At 51.9% G+C, this 19,394-nt stretch overlaps 1 protein-coding gene across 1 annotated transcript in view; it reads right to left on the reverse strand.

Annotated features, from left to right (window-relative positions):
* Positions 1 to 19,394, reverse strand: part of CACNA1A (calcium voltage-gated channel subunit alpha1 A) — a gene marked incomplete at both ends in the record, with an annotated part of 213,447 nt that overhangs the window by 140,335 nt on the left and 53,718 nt on the right. The window contains one exon of the mRNA XM_021708598.1: positions 181 to 272. Coding sequence (XP_021564273.1) covers positions 181 to 272 — 92 coding nt within the window. The remainder of the gene's footprint in view (positions 1 to 180; positions 273 to 19,394) is intronic.

The raw sequence follows: 19,394 nt of genomic DNA on the forward strand, positions 1-19,394 counted from the left end.
TCCCCAGCTTGCTTTCAGGAGCTTATCTGGGCTGGTAGCCATGTAGCTAGGAGTCCCCCAGGGAGCCTCCCTCCAAAAGGAGACTGCCCTCACTCAGGCTGGGAAACCTCCTGAGATGGCCTTCAGAGGGGAAACTGAGGGTCCCTGGGCAAATCTCGCCGTGGTCAAAAACTCACGCACTTGGGATTCCAGACACCAGCTTGAGCGGCCGCAGCACCCGAACTGCCCTCAGCGTCCGCAGGTCAAACTCTGTCCCAACTGTCGCCAAGATGCTGGAAGAAAGAAGCCAGAATGGAGAACAGAGGGTGGGTTTTGGGGTCAGACAGATGAACAGGGTTGCTTGGACTTGCAGGCCATCCTGCCTGGGTGGCATAGGCTGGCGGCCTTACACCAGTTTCATCCTGCAAAATGGTGTTTTTTGTTTTTAGTTGGGGTCTCACTCTGTAGCCCAGGATGGAGTGAAGTGGCACAATCAGGGCTTGCTACAGCCTCAACCTCCTGGGTTCAAGCAATTCTCCCAGCTTGCCTCCCAAGTAGATGGGACTACAGGTATGCAACACCATGACTGGCTTATTTTTTTTAAATGATTTTTTGTAGAGATAGGGTCTTGCTCTGTTGCCCAGGCTGGTCTCAAACTCCTGCCCTCAAGCAATCTTCCTGTCTCAGTCTCCCAAGTAGCTAGGACTACAGGCGTGAATCACCACAGCCACCTCGATTATTCAATATTGTCCAGGGGCCTGAGGTTTAAGACTTTGGCCTGTGGTCAACTGGTACCTGCACCCCCTTGCCTGAGGGCTTTTTCCAAAGCTGGCGCTGGTCCAGGGAATGAATGCCTCCTAAGGGAGTAGGTGGATCAATACCCCAGCTCCCTCGTACCTCATTACAGATCTCTCGGAGGTGGGAGATCTACATGGCTTCCCAGTGGGACTAAATTCGGCTGCCCATGGGGGTAACTTGTAGGACAGCTCGCCCTTCCTTGCCCCCTCTCCCTTACCAATACTTTCTGGGGTCACCTCTCGGTTGAACGACCCACACCTGAATCCTTGTTTTGGGGTCTATTCTGGGTCATTCTAAACTAAGACAAGGGGTACTCATCACCTTTTCCCCCAAGATTGGGCATATTAGGTTGGACTGACCGACTTCTCCACTATACAATAGTGTGTAACTGAGCACATTCTAGTGCTAGATTGGGTAGAGGAACACATGAGACTATCTCTGCCTCTCGGAACTGAAGCAGAAGAGAAATGTTAAGAAAGAGATGCACTGGAGGGGCGCAGTGGCTCATGCCTATGGTCCCAGCATTTTGGGAGGCCAAAAAGGGGGGATGGCCTGAGCCCAGGAGTTGGAGGCTGTGGTGAGCTGTGAGTGTGCCATTGCACTCCAGCCTGAACAACAGAGGAAGACAGTGACTCAAAAAAAAAAAAAAAGAAAAAAAAGACAGAAAGAAAGAAAGAAAAGAAAAAGAAAAAGGTACACACAATGAATGAATCCACCAGCAATGTGACAGTCTCGGAGAGATTGGGAAGGTAACAGCATTGGGAGCACACTGCGGGTTGTGTTTACGAGTCTGGGATCTGGGATACTCTACCTCAAGCTGAGGTTCACCAGATGAGAAGGAGAAATCTGGTCGGTGGGGAGGCAAGTGTCCAGGTTGAGAGAAGGGCTGGGACAGAGAGCTCGGGATGGAAAGGAACTCAGCAATTCAAAGAATGACATGTTTGATGGTGAGGGCTGAGGGGCAGGCTGTGAAGCCAGAGCAGGTGGGGCCCCAGCATACACTGTTCATGAAAAATACATTTTTACTTTTCATTTATTTTTATTATTATTTATCTGAGGTCTCACTCTGTCACCCAGGATGGAGTACAGTGGCATGATCATGGCTCACTGTAGCCTCCACTCCTGGGCTCAGGTGATCCTCCCACCTCAGTCTCCTGAGTAGCTGGGACTATAGGCATGCACCCTCAAGCCTGGCTCATTTTTATTTTTTAGGAAAGACGGGGTCTTGCTATGTTGCCCAGGCTGGTCTCAAACTCCTGGCCTCAAGCAATCTTCCCACCTTGGCTTCCCAAGGATGACAGGTGGGAACTGTGGTGGTTGGCCAACCCCCCACCCCCATCAACTTTCTGATACTAATTTGAGTTTCCTCAAATTCCGACTTGCAGGTCACCATTCTATTCCTGCATCTTACTGCTTCTTCCTGGGCCGATAAAAGCTGTCAGGGCATACACAACAAAAGGCAGGCACTGGCTGAGTCTTCGTTTATTCACTTCACAAACGTTAACTGAGCACCCACAACATGCTAGGCCCTGTCCAGGTCCTGGGAACACAAGTCCCAGGAATCCTTGCCTGTGAGGAAGACTCAGGGAAAACCCAAGAAATACAGGCATACCTTGCTTTACTGTGCATCGGTGTTTTTTTTTAAATTTTAAATTGAAAGTTTGTGGCAACCTGTGTGGAGCAAGCTGCCGGGGCTATTTTTCCATGTGCCACATTTTGGTAATTCTTACAGTGTTTCAAACTTTTTCACTATTATTATTATGACTTTTTCTGAGTCGGGGTTTCAATCTTTGCCCGGCCGGAGGGCACTGGCACAATCACAGCTCACTGCAACCTCTACCTCCTGGGCTTAAGCAAACCTCCTGCCTTGGTTTCCCAAAAGTGCTGGGAATACAGGTGGGAGCCGCCGTGCCCACGGTGCCCAATTGGTTTTCCAAATACTTTAAGCTCACTGTTGAGACCTACTGCTCAGAAAGAAAGATTCCTTTCCAAATATTATTGCTCCCCCCACAAGGCACCTGGCCACCAAGGGCCCTGACGGGGATGTACAAGGAGATGAATGTTGTGCTCTTTTTGTTTTTTGAGCCAGAGTCTCAGTCTGTTGCCCAGGCTAGAGTGCAGCAGCACGTTCATGGCCACCACAGCCTCGACTTGCTGGGCTCAGGCAATCCTCCCACCTCAGCCTTCCAAGTTGCTGGAACCACAGGTGCACACCACCATGCCCCGCTAAATGTCTTATTGTAGAGATGAGGTCTCGCCAAGTTGCCCAGGCTGGTTTCGAAACCCTAGGCTTAGGTGATCCTCTCCTCTCTGCCTCCCAAAATTCTGGGATTACAGGCATGAGCCACCACACCCGTTGAATGTTGTTTTCTTGCCAGCTAATACCACATCCATTCTGCAGCCCAGGGCTCAGGGAGTCATTTAAACTTTCAAGTCTTTTTATTTACCAAACACATTTCACAAGGCTACAGCTGCCACAGAGAGTGAGTCCTCTGATGGATCCAAGCAAAGTAAATTGAAAACCGTCTGGAAAGGATTTCACCCTTCTCGATGCCATTTAAGAACATGTGTGATTCGTGGGAGGTCAAAATACCGATATCCACAGGCTTCTGGAAGAAGCTGATTCCCAGTCTCTCACGGATGACTTTGAGGGGCTCAAGACTTTGGTGGAGGAAGGAACGGTGGATGTGGTGGAAACAGCAAGAGAATGAGAGTCAGACGTGGGACTGGACGACATGCCTGAATGGTTGCCACCTCCCCGTAAAAGTTGAACCGATGAGGAGTTGCTTCTCATGGATGAGCAAGAAAGCAGCATCTTGCGATGGAATCTACTCCTGGTGAAGATGCTGTGGGTGGTTGGAAGGACAGCAAAGAACTGAGCATATCCCATCAGCTTTGTGCATAAGGTGGGGCAGGTCGGAGAGGACTGGCTCCAGTTTTGAAAGACACTCTGCCGGGGATGAAATACTACCCAAGAGCAACTCATGCTGGAGAAATCTTTTGTAATGGGAGGAGTCAGTCAATGTGGCAAACTTCACGGCTGACTTGCTTTTTAAAAACTGCCACAAGCCGGGCTCGGTGGCTCAGCCTGTAATCCCGCGCCTTTGGGAGGCTGAGGTGAGTGGATTGCCTGAGCCCGCGGGTTCGAGACCCGCCTGGGCAGCGAGACCTCACCTCTACAGTAAATCAAAAAAATCAGCCGGGCGTGGTAATGTATGCCTGTAATTCTGGCTACTCGGAAGGCTGAGGTGGGAGGATTGCTGGAGCCCAGCAGGTCGAGGCTGTGGTGGCCGGAAGCGGCCACTGCACTCCAGTCTGGGCGACAGAGTGAGACTCCAACTAAAAAAAAAAACTCCCAAAAAACCCCCCAAAAAAACAGCCACAGCCACCACCGCCCTGATCAGTCAGCAGCCACCAACATCGAGGCAAGACTCACTAAAAGATGACGACTTGGTCGGGTGTGGTGGCTCATGCCTGTAATCCCAGCACTTTGGGAGGTTGAGGTGGAAGAATTGCTTGAGTCTAGGATTTTGAGACCAGCCTGGGCAACATAGCGAGACCCTGTCTCTACCAAAAAAAAAAAATTAGCCGGGCGTGGTGGTGTGCGCCTGTCAGTCCAGCTACTTGGGAGGCTAAGGCGGGAGGACTGCCTGAGCCCAGGAGGTCGAGGCTGCGGTGAGCCATGATTGTGTCACTGCACTCCAGCCTGGGTGACAGGGCGAGACCCCAACTCAAAAAAAAAAAAAAAAAGGAAACAGGTGAAATTAATTTTAATAATATAGTTTATTTAACTCAGTGTATCCAAAGTATTATCGTTTTGACAGGTGATCAATATGAAATATTATGAAGACATTTTACACATACTCTTCCTTGCGGTCTACACTTACCGTCATGTCTTGATTCAAGTGCTCAAAGGGCACTTGTGGTCAGTGGCAACTGTACCAACACAAACCCAGAGGAAGAGACATTTGGATAAAGATCTAAAGGAAGTGAGGGGTCTAGCCAGCGAACGTCAGGGGAAAACTCCAGGCAGAGGGAGCAGCCAGGGCAAAGCCCTGAGGCTGTACTGCACCTGTCACATCTGGGAAATGGCGTTGAGGCTAGCATGACTGGAGCAGAGTGAGCGAGGGAGGGAGAAGGAGGAGTCGAGAGCAGGGAAGTGACGGGACAGACAGTGCAGGGGTTTGTGGGTTGTGGTGAGGATGGTGACTTTTGCTATGAATAAAGTAGGAGCCACGGGGTGGGGTTCTGAGTAGAGGAGGGATGTCATCCGACTTATATTAAAATACGATCCCTCTGGGGGCTAGGCGTGGTGGCTCACACCTGTAAGCCCAGCCCATTGGGAGGCCAAGGCAGGAGGATAACAAGCCCAGGAGTTTGAGATCAGTCTGGGTAATATAGTGAGACCTTGTCACTTAAAAAAAAAAAAAGTTGGATGTGGTGTGCCTGTAGTTCTAGCTACTCAGGGAGGCTGACACGGGAGGACTGCTTAAGCCCAGGAGGTCGAGGCTGCAGTAAGCTGTGATCGTGCCACTGTACTCAAGCCTGGGTGACAGTGTGAGAGCCTGTCCCTAAAAATAAATAAATAAATACAAAGTCGCTCCGGGGGCAATGCGGGAAGCTAGGAGCCTGGGGAGGAGATAATTGCATCAGCCCTGGTGCGTTATGATGTGCCTGGGCCAGGGAAGTTGTGCAGGACGCAATGTTGATACTGAGATGAACTAAACCCCGTCCTTAGGAGATCATACAAGTGAGTGAGCGAGCGATTCAATGACTAGTCCCTCTGAGGCTGGGCACGGTGGCTTACACGTGTCATCCCAGCACTTTGGGAGGCCGAGGCGGGAGGATCACTTGAACCCCGGAGTCTGAGACTAGCCTGGAAAACCTAGCAAGACCCCATCTCTTCAAAAATTAACAAAGGAAAAATTAGCTGGGTGTAGAGCACCTGCCTGTTGTCCCAGCTATTCAGGAGGCTGAGGCTGGAGGACTGCTTGAGGCCAGGAATTTGAGACAAGTCCCTCTGACCCAGGCATGGAGGAGGCGGGGATAAGGAGGGAATCAATGCAGACTGGAGACAGCACAGCAGTGTCAGAAAATTTCAGAGATGGGGTGAAATCCCAGTCCTGATTGTGTCACGGCGTAACCTTTGCTTTCACTTGTCCAAGCCTCCGAGATGCAGACAGTCCCACCTCCCTTATACCCAGTGCAGCCCCAGCTGGCTCCCAGGACACACGATCTCGTGTCCTCTTCGGGGAGGGATAAGGAGGCAGGATCACCAGCGGGACAGGCTCCTCTGGCTGAGAGCGCCCTGCAGAGGCAGAAGGCTTCAGACAGGGTCTGTGGTGGGGAAGACATCGGGTAGGCAGGACAGTGGAGGCTGGGCTTTATCCCGTGGACAGTGGGAGTCACGTAAGGTTCTGGAGCAGGGGAGGGATGTGATTAGGGTTGGCGTTGGAGAGACAGGCCTGACAGCTGAGAGGACAGATTGGCGGCGACGGAGCAGAAGTGAGAGGGCGCCGCAGGAGCAGGCTGGTGTAATGAGGCCTGGAACTAGGACAGAGGCCGTGGGAGGAAAAAGGAGGCTCCGGTTATATATAGCCGCCATCAGTGGCTGCACTCCCGGGAGCTCGCCTGGGCTCATCAAGCCGTCCCTGCCGCCCGGTGGTCGGTGGTTTGAGGCCCATTTTACAGAGGAGGAGGCTAAAGTCCAGGGAAGTGAACAGCACACAGAGGTCCAGACCGCTGAGCGAGAACTTGAACCCAGACTGACCACGGGGTTCCAGGACCTCTGTGGCTGGTTGGATGAGCTGAGGGGCCATGGTGGGGAAGAAAGAGAAGGGAAGAATGGCTTCCCAGCTTCTTGGTTCTGAGCGACCCACTGAGCGACGCTCATTCATTTATTCGACGAGGATTTGGTGAGCACTTACTATGTGCTGGGGACTCAAGGACACACAGTGACAATGGGAAAACACAGAGGGAGTCAGGGGGCATGGCATGCTGAGAACAAGATGACGGCTCCCAGGGCTTCCAGGGGAAGGACTGAGTGCAGGTGGGAGAGGAGTTGAGGAGACCTCAAGGATGGAGCGGGTATCCACGGAGATGGGGACGATGGTGGAAGGAGCAGGTGTGTAGGAAAAGCAGAGCTGGGGTGTAGACACGCTGTGAGATGCCAGTTTCCCATCACTCCCCAGTGAAAACTCTACCAATGGCTTCTACTGCTCTTAGGAACAAAGTCCAAACTCCACCAGGATCACAAGGTCTCGTGTGGTCTGACCCCGGCAGAGCACCTTGTCCACTGCATTCCAGCTGCTCTGACGTCCTTGCCGTTCTGCTGATGGGAAACCCTCTTCCCTGCTTTCCTTGGGACAGATAATTTGGCTGTCTCCCCTGCTGCCCTCTCCCTTCAACTCTCTCCTCCTTTGTCTCGTCGGCCTCTTTAAATCCTTCAGGTCGAAAACTCAGACGGTCTTGTCAGAGAGGGTGTCCCTGGACCACCGCCCCCACTCGCAAGACTCTGCCCCTCAGCTCTCTGGAATTAGATGGTCGTGTTTCTTAAGTCGTGTTTGCCATTCATTTCCTCTTCTAGAACGGCAGCTCCACGAGAATGGAGATCTTTTCTTGGTAGCACCTTTCGAGGCCTGGCTAGTGCTCGATAAACGTTTGGAGGGAGGAAGAGGGAGACATGGCAGAGGACAGGGTGATGGTAGACCAGATGTCCAGGCAAGAGGGTCCAGTGGAAAAAGCCAAGGGTCCCCAGTGGAACGTAGCAGAGGAGCAACATTATGAGACAAGAGAGGAAGGAGGTGCATGAAAAGGAGGGAAAGGACACAGAAGTGGGAGGAGACCTGGCAGAGGATGGAATCCCTGGGGGTCAAGTCCAAAAGCGTTCTGCAAAAGAGAAAGGCGGAGCGTGGAGGCTCAAACCTGTCACCCCAGCACTTTGGGAGGCAGAGGTAAGAGGATTGCCTGAGCCCAGGAATTCGAGACCAGCCTGGGCAACATGGCAAGACCTCATCTCTACAAAAAATTTTTAAAAAGAGCTGGGCATGGTGACATGTACACCTGTAGTCCCAGCTATTTGGGAGGCTGAGGCGGGTGGATTGCTTGAGCCCAGGAAGTCGAGGCTGCCCTGATTGCACCACTGCACTCCACTCTGGGCAACAAAGCGAGACCCTGTGTCTAAAAAAAAAAACAAAGAGATGGGATCATGGGTCTCCAGGGCTGCACAGAGAGGCAGGCCTCAGAGGATGAAGAGTGCTCATCCCACATGGCATCAGGTCACAGGCAGTCTTGCCGTGTCTGATGGCTAGGCAAGGATAGGAGGAGAGGAACAGGAACCGTGAGCCAGGGTTTGAGAAGGCAGGACTCTCAGGGTGGAAGACAATCAGACATGTTTACAGGCCAAGGGAGAGATGTTGATGGTGCATCCCTTGGCCCTTGGTCAGGGAGCGGCGCGGCCCAATTCAGTAATCCCTGGTCACACACAGCTCTTCAAATATGCATTCAGGTTAAGTTAAATGTAATGAAAAATTCAGTTGTATCAGTCACGTTTCAAGTACTCCATGGCCACATGTGGACCGCGCATACACAGAACATTTCCATCACTGAAGAAAGTGCCATTGGGCTGTGACATACTAGCATGTCAATGCTTGCAAGGCAGGAATTTTCTTTTCTTTTTTAAAGAGATGGGGTCTTGCTATGTTGTCAGGCCAGATTCGAACTTCTGGTCTCAAGCCTCAGCCTCTTAAGTAGTTGGGACTACAGGTGCAAGCCACTACGCCTAGCTTTGTAAACATTTTAAAATCTATTTTCACTTTTTAAAAGGAATTTTCACTTGTTCTGTTCATAGTCTCTCCAGCACCTAAAGCTGTATCTGGTATACAGTAGGCACTCCATAAATATTTGTTGAATGAGCACCTAAAGCTGTATCTGGTATACAGTAGGCACTCCATAAATATTTGTTGAATGGGCCGGGCTTGGTGGCTCAGCCTATAATCCCAGCACTTTGGGAAGCTGAGGTGAGTGGATTGCCTGAGCCCACGGGTTCGAGACCAGCCTGGGCAACTTGGCAAGACCTCGTCTCTACAATAAGTCAAAAATTAGTCGGGTGTGGTAGCGTGCGCCTGTAGTTCTGGCTATTTGGAAGGCTGAGGTGGAAGGATCACCAAAGCCCAGTGGGTCGACGCTGGTGTGGTCATGAGTGTGACACTGCACTCCAACCTGGGCGACAGAGTGAGACTCCACCTCAAAAAAATATTTTTTGTTGTTGTCGAATGATTAAATAATCAAGACGTAAAAACGTAGGAAAGTATAGAGATAACTAATGGAGTAAATTCTAGAAGAGATGGAAGGTTAGGCAGTGGGCACAGTGGCTCACACCTGTCATCCCAGCACTTTGGGAAGTTGAAGCGAGAGGACTGCCTGAGCCCAGGGGTTCGAGATCAGCCTGGGCAACTTGGTGAGACCTCGTCTCTACAATAAATCAAGAAAAATTAGCTGGGTGTCCTGGCGCACACCAGTAGTTCCAGATACTTGGAAGGCTGAGGTGGAAGGATCGCCTGAGCCCAGCAGGTCGAGGCTGCAGTGAGACTCCAACTCAAAAAAAAAAAAGAATAGAGGAAGACACAGGAATGTCCACCCACTCACCCAAGTGCCGACCCCACCCCATCCTTGCTAGCAGAGCCCACCTCCCATCAAAGAGGCATAGAATGCCCAATGGTCTGTTTTCCCAGGATTCCTCACAATGAGCACCGGTCACATGACCTAGGCACAGGCCTAATGGGACCTGAGGGTAAAATCTGCAGGTGCTTCTGGGAAAGGGTTTCCTCCCCTTGACAGAGTCACACGGCTGGGACAGCCCCTCCTCTCCCTCTTCCTTGGCCAGATGCTTTTGTGTCTACCCAGGATGGCTGGGTGGACATCCTGGACCTGAGGTGGCTACCTTGGGGCCATGAGTGGTAGAGTTGACCAAGAAAGTCTGTACAGTGAAAGAGGCAGAGTGGAGAGACGGGAAGGATCCCGCGGGGATACTGCAGAGCCACCAGAGCCTCCCGGCCTCCAGGCTGCTTGTGATGTGGGTAACACAGGTCCTTCCCAGCGAGGAAGAGCCAAGACAGTCCAGGTTCGAATCCTGCTGCCGCCACTCACTAGCTGTGTGGCCTTGGGCAAGTCACTCAGCCTCTCTCTGTGTCTCCATCTCTTGGGTGTAAAATGGGTATGATGCTGGGACTTCCCTCACAGGTGTGGGACTTTATGGCCTGTGCTCAGAGCTCTGCCTGGAGTTTAGTAAGTCCTCCATAAATGCTTCCTTTCATTGTCATTGTCATCATTTTAATGTTGCTTCTTGCAGCAAAGCCATACCGGAACCAACCTGTAAAGGAGTACCACTCGCTGAGTTTGCTGGTTTTGCCTGGTTGCATGCTGGAGGCTTCACACCAGCAGTCCCCAGGCTCTGTGGCATCAGGATCCGGTTTCGTGGAAGCCAATTTTTCCACAGGGGCGGGAGGACTATCAGGCATTAGATTCTCATAAGGAACGCACAACCTGCATCCCTTATATTTGCAGTTCACTCTAGAGTTCGTGCTCCTATGAGAATCTAATGCCGTAGATGATCTGACAGCAGACGGAGCTCCAGTCGCCTGCCACTCGCCTCCTGCTGTGCGGCCCAGTCCTCACAGGCTACGGATTGGAGACCCCCGCCCTAGAGGCCAAAACCTCAAATCAACTTGCTGCCATCGCCGGGCTCCCTGAAAACCAGGCCCCGCCCTTGCTGAGGCCCATCCCTGGCTGAGGCCCCACCCCTCGTAAAGGCCACGCCCCCTTTGAGACCCACCCCTTCGCCATGACAACCTCTGGCGGAGGCCCCGCCCCCTTTTGGCTCCACCCCTTCCACGACCATTCCTGGTGAAACCCCCGCCCCGGCCGAGGACCCGACGCTCACCGCCTGCTGGGCCGCCCGGTTCCTAACAGGCCGCGGGTCCTGTTCCGGCCCGCGCCTCGGGGCTTGGGGACCCCTGCTTCACACACTGAGATAAACACAGCCGGCATGTGTGCTTGGATCCTAAGTCTGACTTTGCCCCTCTGCTGCGCTGCCCCTGGTGAATGCCTCCACCCCACACACCTTCCTTCGGGTCCTCAGCTGCCTTCACTAGCTGGAGTGGGCAGGCGGCCAACTTTTCTTTGCTGGTTGGCCGCCAGGATAGCAAGATATACATTTTTGAGTTGGGGTCTCATTCTGTCAGGCTGGAATGTAGTGGCACTACATTCTTGACGCTCCCAGACTGTGCAAATCCCCTTCAAGATATTTTTCTTATTCTTTTCTTTTCTTTTTTTTTTAAAGGACAGGTTCTCACTCTGTGGCCAAGGCTGGAGTGCAGGGGCACAATCAGAGCTCACTGCAGCCTTGACCTCCTGGGCTCAAGTGATCCTCCAGAGTAGTTGGGACTACAGGCATCACCATGCCCAGTTGAGGACTATTTCTGAAATTCAATTTTTTTTGAGTCGGGGTCTCACTCTGTCGCCCAGACTGGAGTGCAGTGGCCGCTCCTGGCCACCGTAGCCTCGACCTGCTGGGCTCCAGCGATTCTTTTGCCTCAGCCTTCCAAGTAGCTGGAACTACAGGCGCGCGCTACCACGCCTGGCTAATTTTTTTGATTTATTGTAGAGATGAGGGCTCGCCAAGTTGCCCAAGCGGGTCTTGAACCCACGGGCTCAGGCAATCCACTCACCTCAGTCTCCCAAAGCACGGGATTACAGGCTGAGCCACCAAGCTCGGCTTGAAATTCATTTTTAAGCCCTCAAATGCAAAGAGTTGGATTAACTGCTCTCCTTGGTTTATGGGATATCTTCACTTTTGGTCTGTGCTGTGCCTCTATTTTTTTTTTTCATTCATTCATTCATTCCTCTTTATGCCCATGCCCATAACCCTACTTTTATTCTTCTCCCCTGAGAGGCAACTGATATAATGCTTTTTTATTTGTTTTTTTGAGTTGGAGTCTCACTCTGTCACCCAGACTGGAGTGCAGTGGCACGCTCACGGTCATTGCAGCCTCGACCTGCTGGGCTCAGGCGATCCTTCTGTCTCAGCCTTGCAAGTAGTTGAAACTACAAGCACAGGTCACCACACCCAGCTAATCTTAAAATTTTTATTGTAGCTATGAGGTCCCACCATGTTGTCCAGGCTGGTCTCGAACCCTGGCCTCAAGCAATCCTCTCACCTCAGCCTCCCAAAGTGATGACAGGCATGAGCCACCGTGCCCAGCATCTGATAAAATGCTTAATTTGGCCTTATAGGAATGCGTTCTTGCAAAAACACGTGCTTTATTTTGAGAGTGTATATTTTTAACTGACGTAAGCAGGACAGAGTTAGACATACTCTGTTGGTTCCTGTTTCCACCCAGAACCATATTTTTAAGTCCCAGCCAGGAAGGTCTGTTGCAAGGGTGGTCCGGAGCTGTCACTTGGTCTGGTGCTCCACAGGGGCCTCTGCCACATCCCACCTCCTGGTCCCCAGGACAGACACCAAGCGGCTTCCAGCTCTCCCTGCACGGATGGTGCTAGTGTGAGAATCCTGGCACCTGCCCCTTTCAGACCCTGTAAAAATCTCCCCAGGCTGGGTGCAGTGCCTCAGGTCTGTAATTTCAGCACTCTGAGAGGCTAAGGTGGGAGGATCACTTGAGGCCAGGAGTTCGAGGTCAGCCGGGGCAGCATAGCAAGACCCCTTCTCCATAAAGATTAAAAAAAATTAGCCAGGCATGGTGGCATCTGTAGTCCTAGTTATTTGGGAGGCCAAGGCGGGAGGATCGCTTGAGCCCTGGAGGTTGAGGCTGCAGTGAGCTATGATCCTGTCACACTGTACTCCAGGCTACCTCAAAATCCCACCCCCCCAAATTCCCATCCCTGAGATGGGTGCTGGGGACATGCCCGCTGGTGGAATTGGACTCACTGAACTGGGTCCTGCTAAGGTCCCTCTGGAGTGGCCATCCCGGGCCATGCCCCATGAGTGTTTCAAGAACTTCCTCTGTCCTCCCATCCCACAGTTCAGCTCCTGAACTGCCTCCACTGAGTCTTTATTTGAAGAACACATCTTAGTTTCCACGTAGCAAGTCTTTTTTGCTTAGAGTTTGTGCTTTTAAAGTTCTGGGGAAGAAGTCCTCCCCCTCTCTGAGGTGCAGGGCTGTTTCTAGTATTTACTTCCTTTAAGGTAAAGTTCTTCCACTCATACGAGGTCCTCCCGAGCTCCTTAACCTTCTGCGTGAAGCGGTTCTTCACTTTATTTGTCTTTGAAAGTAAAGGCTTGAACAAAAGGACATGTTTCTATTCTGGGCGGTTCCTGAAGCCCTCTTAAAGTGCAGTGTTTTCTTAAATAAAGAGGCGTCAGAACAGAGGCAAAATCCTTAGGCAGTGGTGGAGGTAAGTGATTCTAGAAAAGACAAGAGTTTGAGAGGGTTGAGTCCTCTAGGCATGTCAAGAAGGAAAGGCAGGCCAGGTACAGTGGCTCATGCCTATCATCCCAGCACTTTGGGAGACTGAGATGGGAGGATTGCTTGAGCCCAGGAGTTCAAGACCACTATGGGCAACATAGTGAGACCTCGTCTCTTCAAAAATCAAAAAATTAGCTGGGCGTGGTGGTGCATGCCTATAGTCCCAGCTACTTGGGAGACTGAGGTGAAAGGATCACCTGAGCCTAGCAGGTCGAGGCTGCGGTGGCCATGAGTGTGCCAATGCACCCCAGCCTAGGCGACAGAGTGAGATCCTGACTCAAAACAAACAAACAAAACAACAACAAAAAGAAGGGCTGAGCCGGGCTAGGTGGCTCAGCCTGTAATCCCGCGCCTTTGGGAGGCTGAGGTGAGTGGATTGCCTGAGCCCGCGGGTTCGAGACCAGCCTGGGCAGCAAGACCTCATCTCTACAATAAATCAAAAAATCAGCCGGGCGTGGTAGCGTGCGCCTGTAATTCCGGCTACTTGGAAGGCTGAGGCGGAAGGATCGCTGGAGCCCAGCAGGTCGAGGCTGCGGTGGCTGGGAGCGGCCACTGCACTCCAGTCTGGGCAGCAGAGTGAGACTCCAAATCAAAAAAAAAAAAAAAAAAAAAGAAGGGCTGTCAGTTGAGTGGAGGCCCGAGAGTTCAGAGTCATGGGTGTCTCCAAGGGCATGACCTGGCAGATCACCAGAGCTGAAGGATGCAGTAGAAAAGAAACCTCTCTTTGAGAGGCTGGAGTGAGAAGAGGTGGAAGCTAGCATTGTGGCTTGCACAAACGGGGACAATGTATCTTCCAAACAGAAAAGACAGCACAGGTCAGCAGACATGGATGAGCCAAAGGATGGAATGAAGTCACTCCAGGAAAGAAACAGTTGCACTTGCCACTGAATTCTCAGACTCTGGGTGAGTGCCTTCTGCTGGAGAAGCACTCAGGGAGGAAAACATAAACAAAAGCGAACCCCCATTCACAGTCGGTATGTTTTTAAGCAGGTCCAACCACTTGGGAAAATGGCTAGACAGTTTCCTTCCAAGCCAGACAGATTCCTCCCTCTGACCCAGACATTCTGCTCCTGGGACTGTCTCCCATAGAAACATGGAGTGTGGTCATCCAAAGACATGCACAAGCGTGTAGATGGCAGCTGTCTCTGGAATAGCCCTGATGCTGGCTGGGGTGCGATGTGATGCTATGTGGGTTGTTAACTTTGCCTTGGAGAAGAATTTCAGAGTGAATCCAAAGTGCAGTTTAAGAATTTACTAGAAAGAAAAAGGCATGGTAGGGCTGGGCTCGATGGCTCATGCCTGTAATTCTAGCACTTTGGAAGACTGAGGCAGGTGGATTGCTTGAGCCCAGGAATTTGAGACCAGCCCGGGCAACATAGCCAGACCTAGAGAAAAAATAAAAGTAAAAATTTAAAAAAATGAGCTGGGTGTGGTTAGTGTGTGCCTGTAGTCCCAACTACTTGGAAGGCTGAGATGGAAGGATCACCTGAGCCCAAGAGGTTGAGACTGCCATGATCATCATAATTATGCTACTGCACTCCAGCCTTGGCAACAGAATGAAACCCTGACTCCAAAAGAAAAAAAAAATGTTGAGAGAAGCTGAAGACCCCCCTAACGGGACAGCATGCAAGAAAGAAAGGAACCCGCACCTACCTCTGCATCACTAGTTCTCTCGCATCATTTTGGCCTCAATGATCTCTTAATGTGGCAGCAGCTAACATTTCATACAAAGCCCTATACAAGGGCACTGTCACCTTGGGAGGTGGGTGCCGACACCCAGTTTGCTGATGGGCAAACTGTTGGGGCTCAGAAAACAACACCCCAACATGAAGCCTTCAGAAATAGCCCCAGAAACAAAAGTATCTCTCGGACCTCCCACCCTCCTGTCTGTCTTGACACCTGTCCCATTCTCCCCTGGGGCTGTCACAGAAACCAGAATCCATCTTCCCTAGGTGGGTCATAGGAACCAGAACTCCTTTTCCCCAAAGCCAGCCATAAAACCTAAACAAGCCGGGCTCGGTGGCTCAGCCTATAATCCCATGCCTTTGGGAGGCTGAGGTGAGTGGATTGCCTGAGCCCGCGGGTTCAAGACCCGTCTGGGCAGCGAGACCTCATCTCTACAATAAATCAAAAAATCAGCTGGGCATGGTAGCACATGCCTGTAATTCTGGTTACTCAGAAGGCTGAGGTGGAAGGATCGCCGGAGCCCAACAGGCAAGGCTGCGGTGGCTGGGAGCGGCCATTGCACTCCAGTCTGGGCGACCGAGTGAGACTCCAATTCAAAAAAAAAAAAACCCTAAACAATATAACTACAACTTGACCCCCACCTTTCTGTGTAAAAACCTGCATTGACGGGAGATTATAGGACCCCCATTCTGGAGAGGGTCCTGCCCCACACCCAGAAGGAAGAACGGTACTCAGAGAGGTCAAGAAGGATCTAGACAGCAAGCCTCACTGGGTGTCCCCACCGTCTATGCACGTTAGACTCTACTGTTTTTGTCCAATCCTGTTTCTACACAATTGTCCACACTTAGGCATACACATGGACATTTCCTTTTCTCTTTGGGGCATCATCCTGAAGGGTCCCGTGTGTGCATGTTAAACATAAATCTGTATGCCTTTTCTTCAGTTCATCTGCCTTTTGTGAGTCTAAACTTCCACAGGGCCAAGCCCTTGGCCCCAACAGAGCTAAGATGCTGGCAAGCCAGATGTCAGATCATACACTGGTTCCCTTCAGAGCTGAAACGGAACCAAAGTACTCTGACTCCACATTTCCCTGTGGAGTGAAGACCACTCAACCTCCTTGCTTCTTCCCTGCTCTTTTTTATTTTGGAGTTGGGGGTGTCACTCTTGTGCCCCAGGCTGGAGTGTAGTGGCACCATCACGGCTCACTGCAGCCTCGACCTCCTGGACTCAGGCGATCCTTTTGCCTCAGCCTCCCGAGTAGCTGTGAGTAGCTGGGACACACCCCCACACCTGGCTAATTTTTAAAACTTTTTGTAGTGACAATGTCTCGCTGTGTTGCCCAGGCTGGTTTTGAGCTCCTGAGCTCAAGCAGTCCTTCCACTTCGGCCTCCCAAAGTGCTGGGATGACAAGTGTCCGTCATCACACCTGGCTAAATTCTTAACTTATTTTTCTTGTAGAGACCTGGTCTCGCTATGTTGCCCAGGCAGGGCTCGAACTCCTGGCCTCAAATAGTCCTCCCACCTTGGCCTCCCAAAACGCTGGGATGACCGGTGTGCACCACGGTGGGCTCTTCTGCTCATGAATTTAGAGGGCTCCTCCCCGCTGACCCACAGCTCTGTCTGCCTTCAGAACTGCCTCCCTCGCGTCTCCAACCCATAACCTGCATGGGCTCAGGCTACACCAGAGCAGCGTCGGCCCCTGGAACTTTCTGCGATGATGGCAATGTTCTCTTCTGATGGGACCAACATGGCAGCCAACACCATGTGTGGCCAATGAGCTCCCGGGCTGGACTGAGCCACTCAACTCTTCCCCAGGTTACAATTTAGCGGGCGCACGTTTATATTTAAATAGCCTGGCTAGTGGCTACCCTTCTGCGCGGCAGCTGAACGACAGAGGATGACGTAACCGGTCACGTGCTGGTGCAGGCTGGTCCCTCCCCAGGTGCCCGGCAGGTCCTTTCGCTCAGTGTGGACTACATCTCCCAGAATGCCTTGCTCGGACTTCCGGCTGGGCGAAGGGCAGGTGGAGGGAGAGAGGTTGTGCATGATGCTTCCTGGCTCTCTGCCTGGTGAAGATCCTAGAACCAGGCTCTGCCTCCTCTGGCCTCCAGGAATAGAGGCCAGCAAGGGCTACCCTCTGAGGACTTTGATGGCCCTTATCTGGTTTCTGTTTGTTGTTTTTTTGAGTTGGTGTTTCACTCTGTCGCCCAGGCTGGAGGGCAGCGGCATGCTCAAGGCCACCACAGCCTTGGCCTGCAGGGCTCAGGCAATCTTTCTGCCTCAGCCTTCCAAGGAGCTGGAACTACAGGTATCTGCCACCATGCCCTGCTAATTTCTAAAATTTACTGTAGAGACGAGGTCTCTCCATGCTGCCCAGGCTGGTCTCGAACCCCTGGGCTCAGGCAATTCTCTTGCCTCTGCCTCCCAAAGTGCTGGGATTACAGGCGTGAGTCACCCAGCACCCAGAGTGTTTCTTTTGTTTTTTTGAGACCGGGTCTCGCTCTGTCGCCCAGGCTGGATGCAGTGGCACGATCATGGCTTACGGCAGCCTCGAACTCCTGAGTTCAAGTGGTCCTCCTGCCTCAGCCTCCTGAGTAGCTGGGACTACAGGTGTGCGCCACCACGCCCAACTAATTTTTAATTTTATGTTTATACAGACGTAATATCTTATAAGTCTTATAATGTAAATATTTTACTTATTTAAAAAGAACTAAATTATTATTTTTTTAATTTTTATTTTTGAGTGGGAGTCTCACTCTGTCGCCCAGACTGGAGTGCAGTGGCCGCTTCCAGCCATTGCAGCCTCGACCTGCTGGGGTCTGGCGATCCTTCTGCCTCAGCCTTCCGAGTAGCTGGAACTACAGGCATGCGCTATCACGCCTGGCTGATTTTTTTTTTTTTTTTTGAGTTGGAGTCTCACTTAGTCACCCAGACTGGAGTGCAGTGGCCGCTCCCGGCCACCACAGCCTCGACCTGCTGGGCTCCGGTGATCTTTCCGCCTCAGCCTTCCAAGTAGCCGGAATTACAGGCATGCGCTACCACGCTCGGCTGCTTTTTTGATTTATTGTAGAGATGAGGTCTCACCAAGTTGCCCAGGTGGGTCTCGAACCCACGGGCTCAGGTGATCCACTCACCTCAGCCTCCCAACGGCGCGGGATTACAGGCTGAGCCATTGAGCCCGGCTTGATTTTTGATTTACTGTAGAGATGAGGTCTCGCCAAGTTGCCCAGGCGGGTCTCGAACCCGTGGGCTCAGGCAATCCACTCACCTCAGCCTCCCAAAGGTGCGGGATTACAGGCTGAGCCACCGAGCCCAGCTGAACTAAATTATTTTTAAGTTTGTTCCCCAGGCGGGGCTTCTTCAATCCCGTTTCTACACAACTGTCCATACTTTGTTGAACCCAAGCATAAGAATGGACAATCTCCCTTGTATCTTTGGGGCTTCATCTGAAGGCTCCCATGTATGCCAGTCAAATCCATAAGCCTTTTCTCCAGTTAATGTGACTTTTTGAGGCTCAAGTGATCCTCCCACCTCAGCTTCCCACAGCTCTGGGATCACAGATATGAGCCGCCACAACTGGCTATTCCCTGAACCTGCCCCTCAAGTCCCTGCCTCTTTAAGGAATCGCCTCGGGACACGACCTTCATTTGAACCACCCAGAGAAAGCCTGTTCTTTCTCCTGTTGGGACCCTGACTGGTACAAGGTAGGAGGAATCAAGGGGCACGGATCCTCTACTGCCTTTTTCAAATAAAATTTCACATTACGAGGGAAGACATTCTTCCAGACTCTTGCCTCACCCTATGGCAAGGCAAAGCAGGAGGCCCAAGGAACAGAGAGAGGAAGGCGGGAGTGTCCCTTCAAGTGGGAGGGCTTGAGGGGCAGCGACACAGAGCAAGATGTGGAGGCTGACTCCCAGGGAGGACCCACACAGAGCCCGTGTCTATCTCTCCTGCCTGGGTGTTCAGGGAGACAGTTCCCAGCTCTGCAGAGGGCGAGGAAGGCCTAGCCAGTGGGCGTCACACGGGCCACTTCTGGGTCTCACGTGGGCTTCTCACAGCCATCTCCCTTCTGTGGCTTGACACCCAGCAGCACAGGGCCCTTGGGAGCCAGGGGATGACAATGAGGAGCCATGACATGACAGGAGCCTGGGACACTGACTTAGTGCTTGGGGAGAGCTGCCTGCGGTTCAAGAATATCTGTTTTCTGGCTGGGTGTGGTGGCTCATGCCTGTAATCCCAGCACTTTGGGAGACCGAGCAAGAGGATCACTTGAGGCCAGGAGTTCAAGCCCAGTCTAGGCAATATAATGAGAGCTCATCTCTACAAAAAAATTAAAAAATTAGCCAGGCATGATGGTGTGTGCTTGTAGTCCCAGCTGTTCAGGAGGCTGAACTGGAAGGATCACCTGAGCCCAGGAGGTGGAGGCTGTGGTGAACCGTGATTGTGCCA

This window comes from Carlito syrichta, unplaced genomic scaffold, assembly GCF_000164805.1.
Source record: "Carlito syrichta isolate Samal-C Ts95f unplaced genomic scaffold, Tarsius_syrichta-2.0.1 Scaffold143017, whole genome shotgun sequence".
Taxonomy (NCBI): domain Eukaryota; kingdom Metazoa; phylum Chordata; class Mammalia; order Primates; family Tarsiidae; genus Carlito; species Carlito syrichta.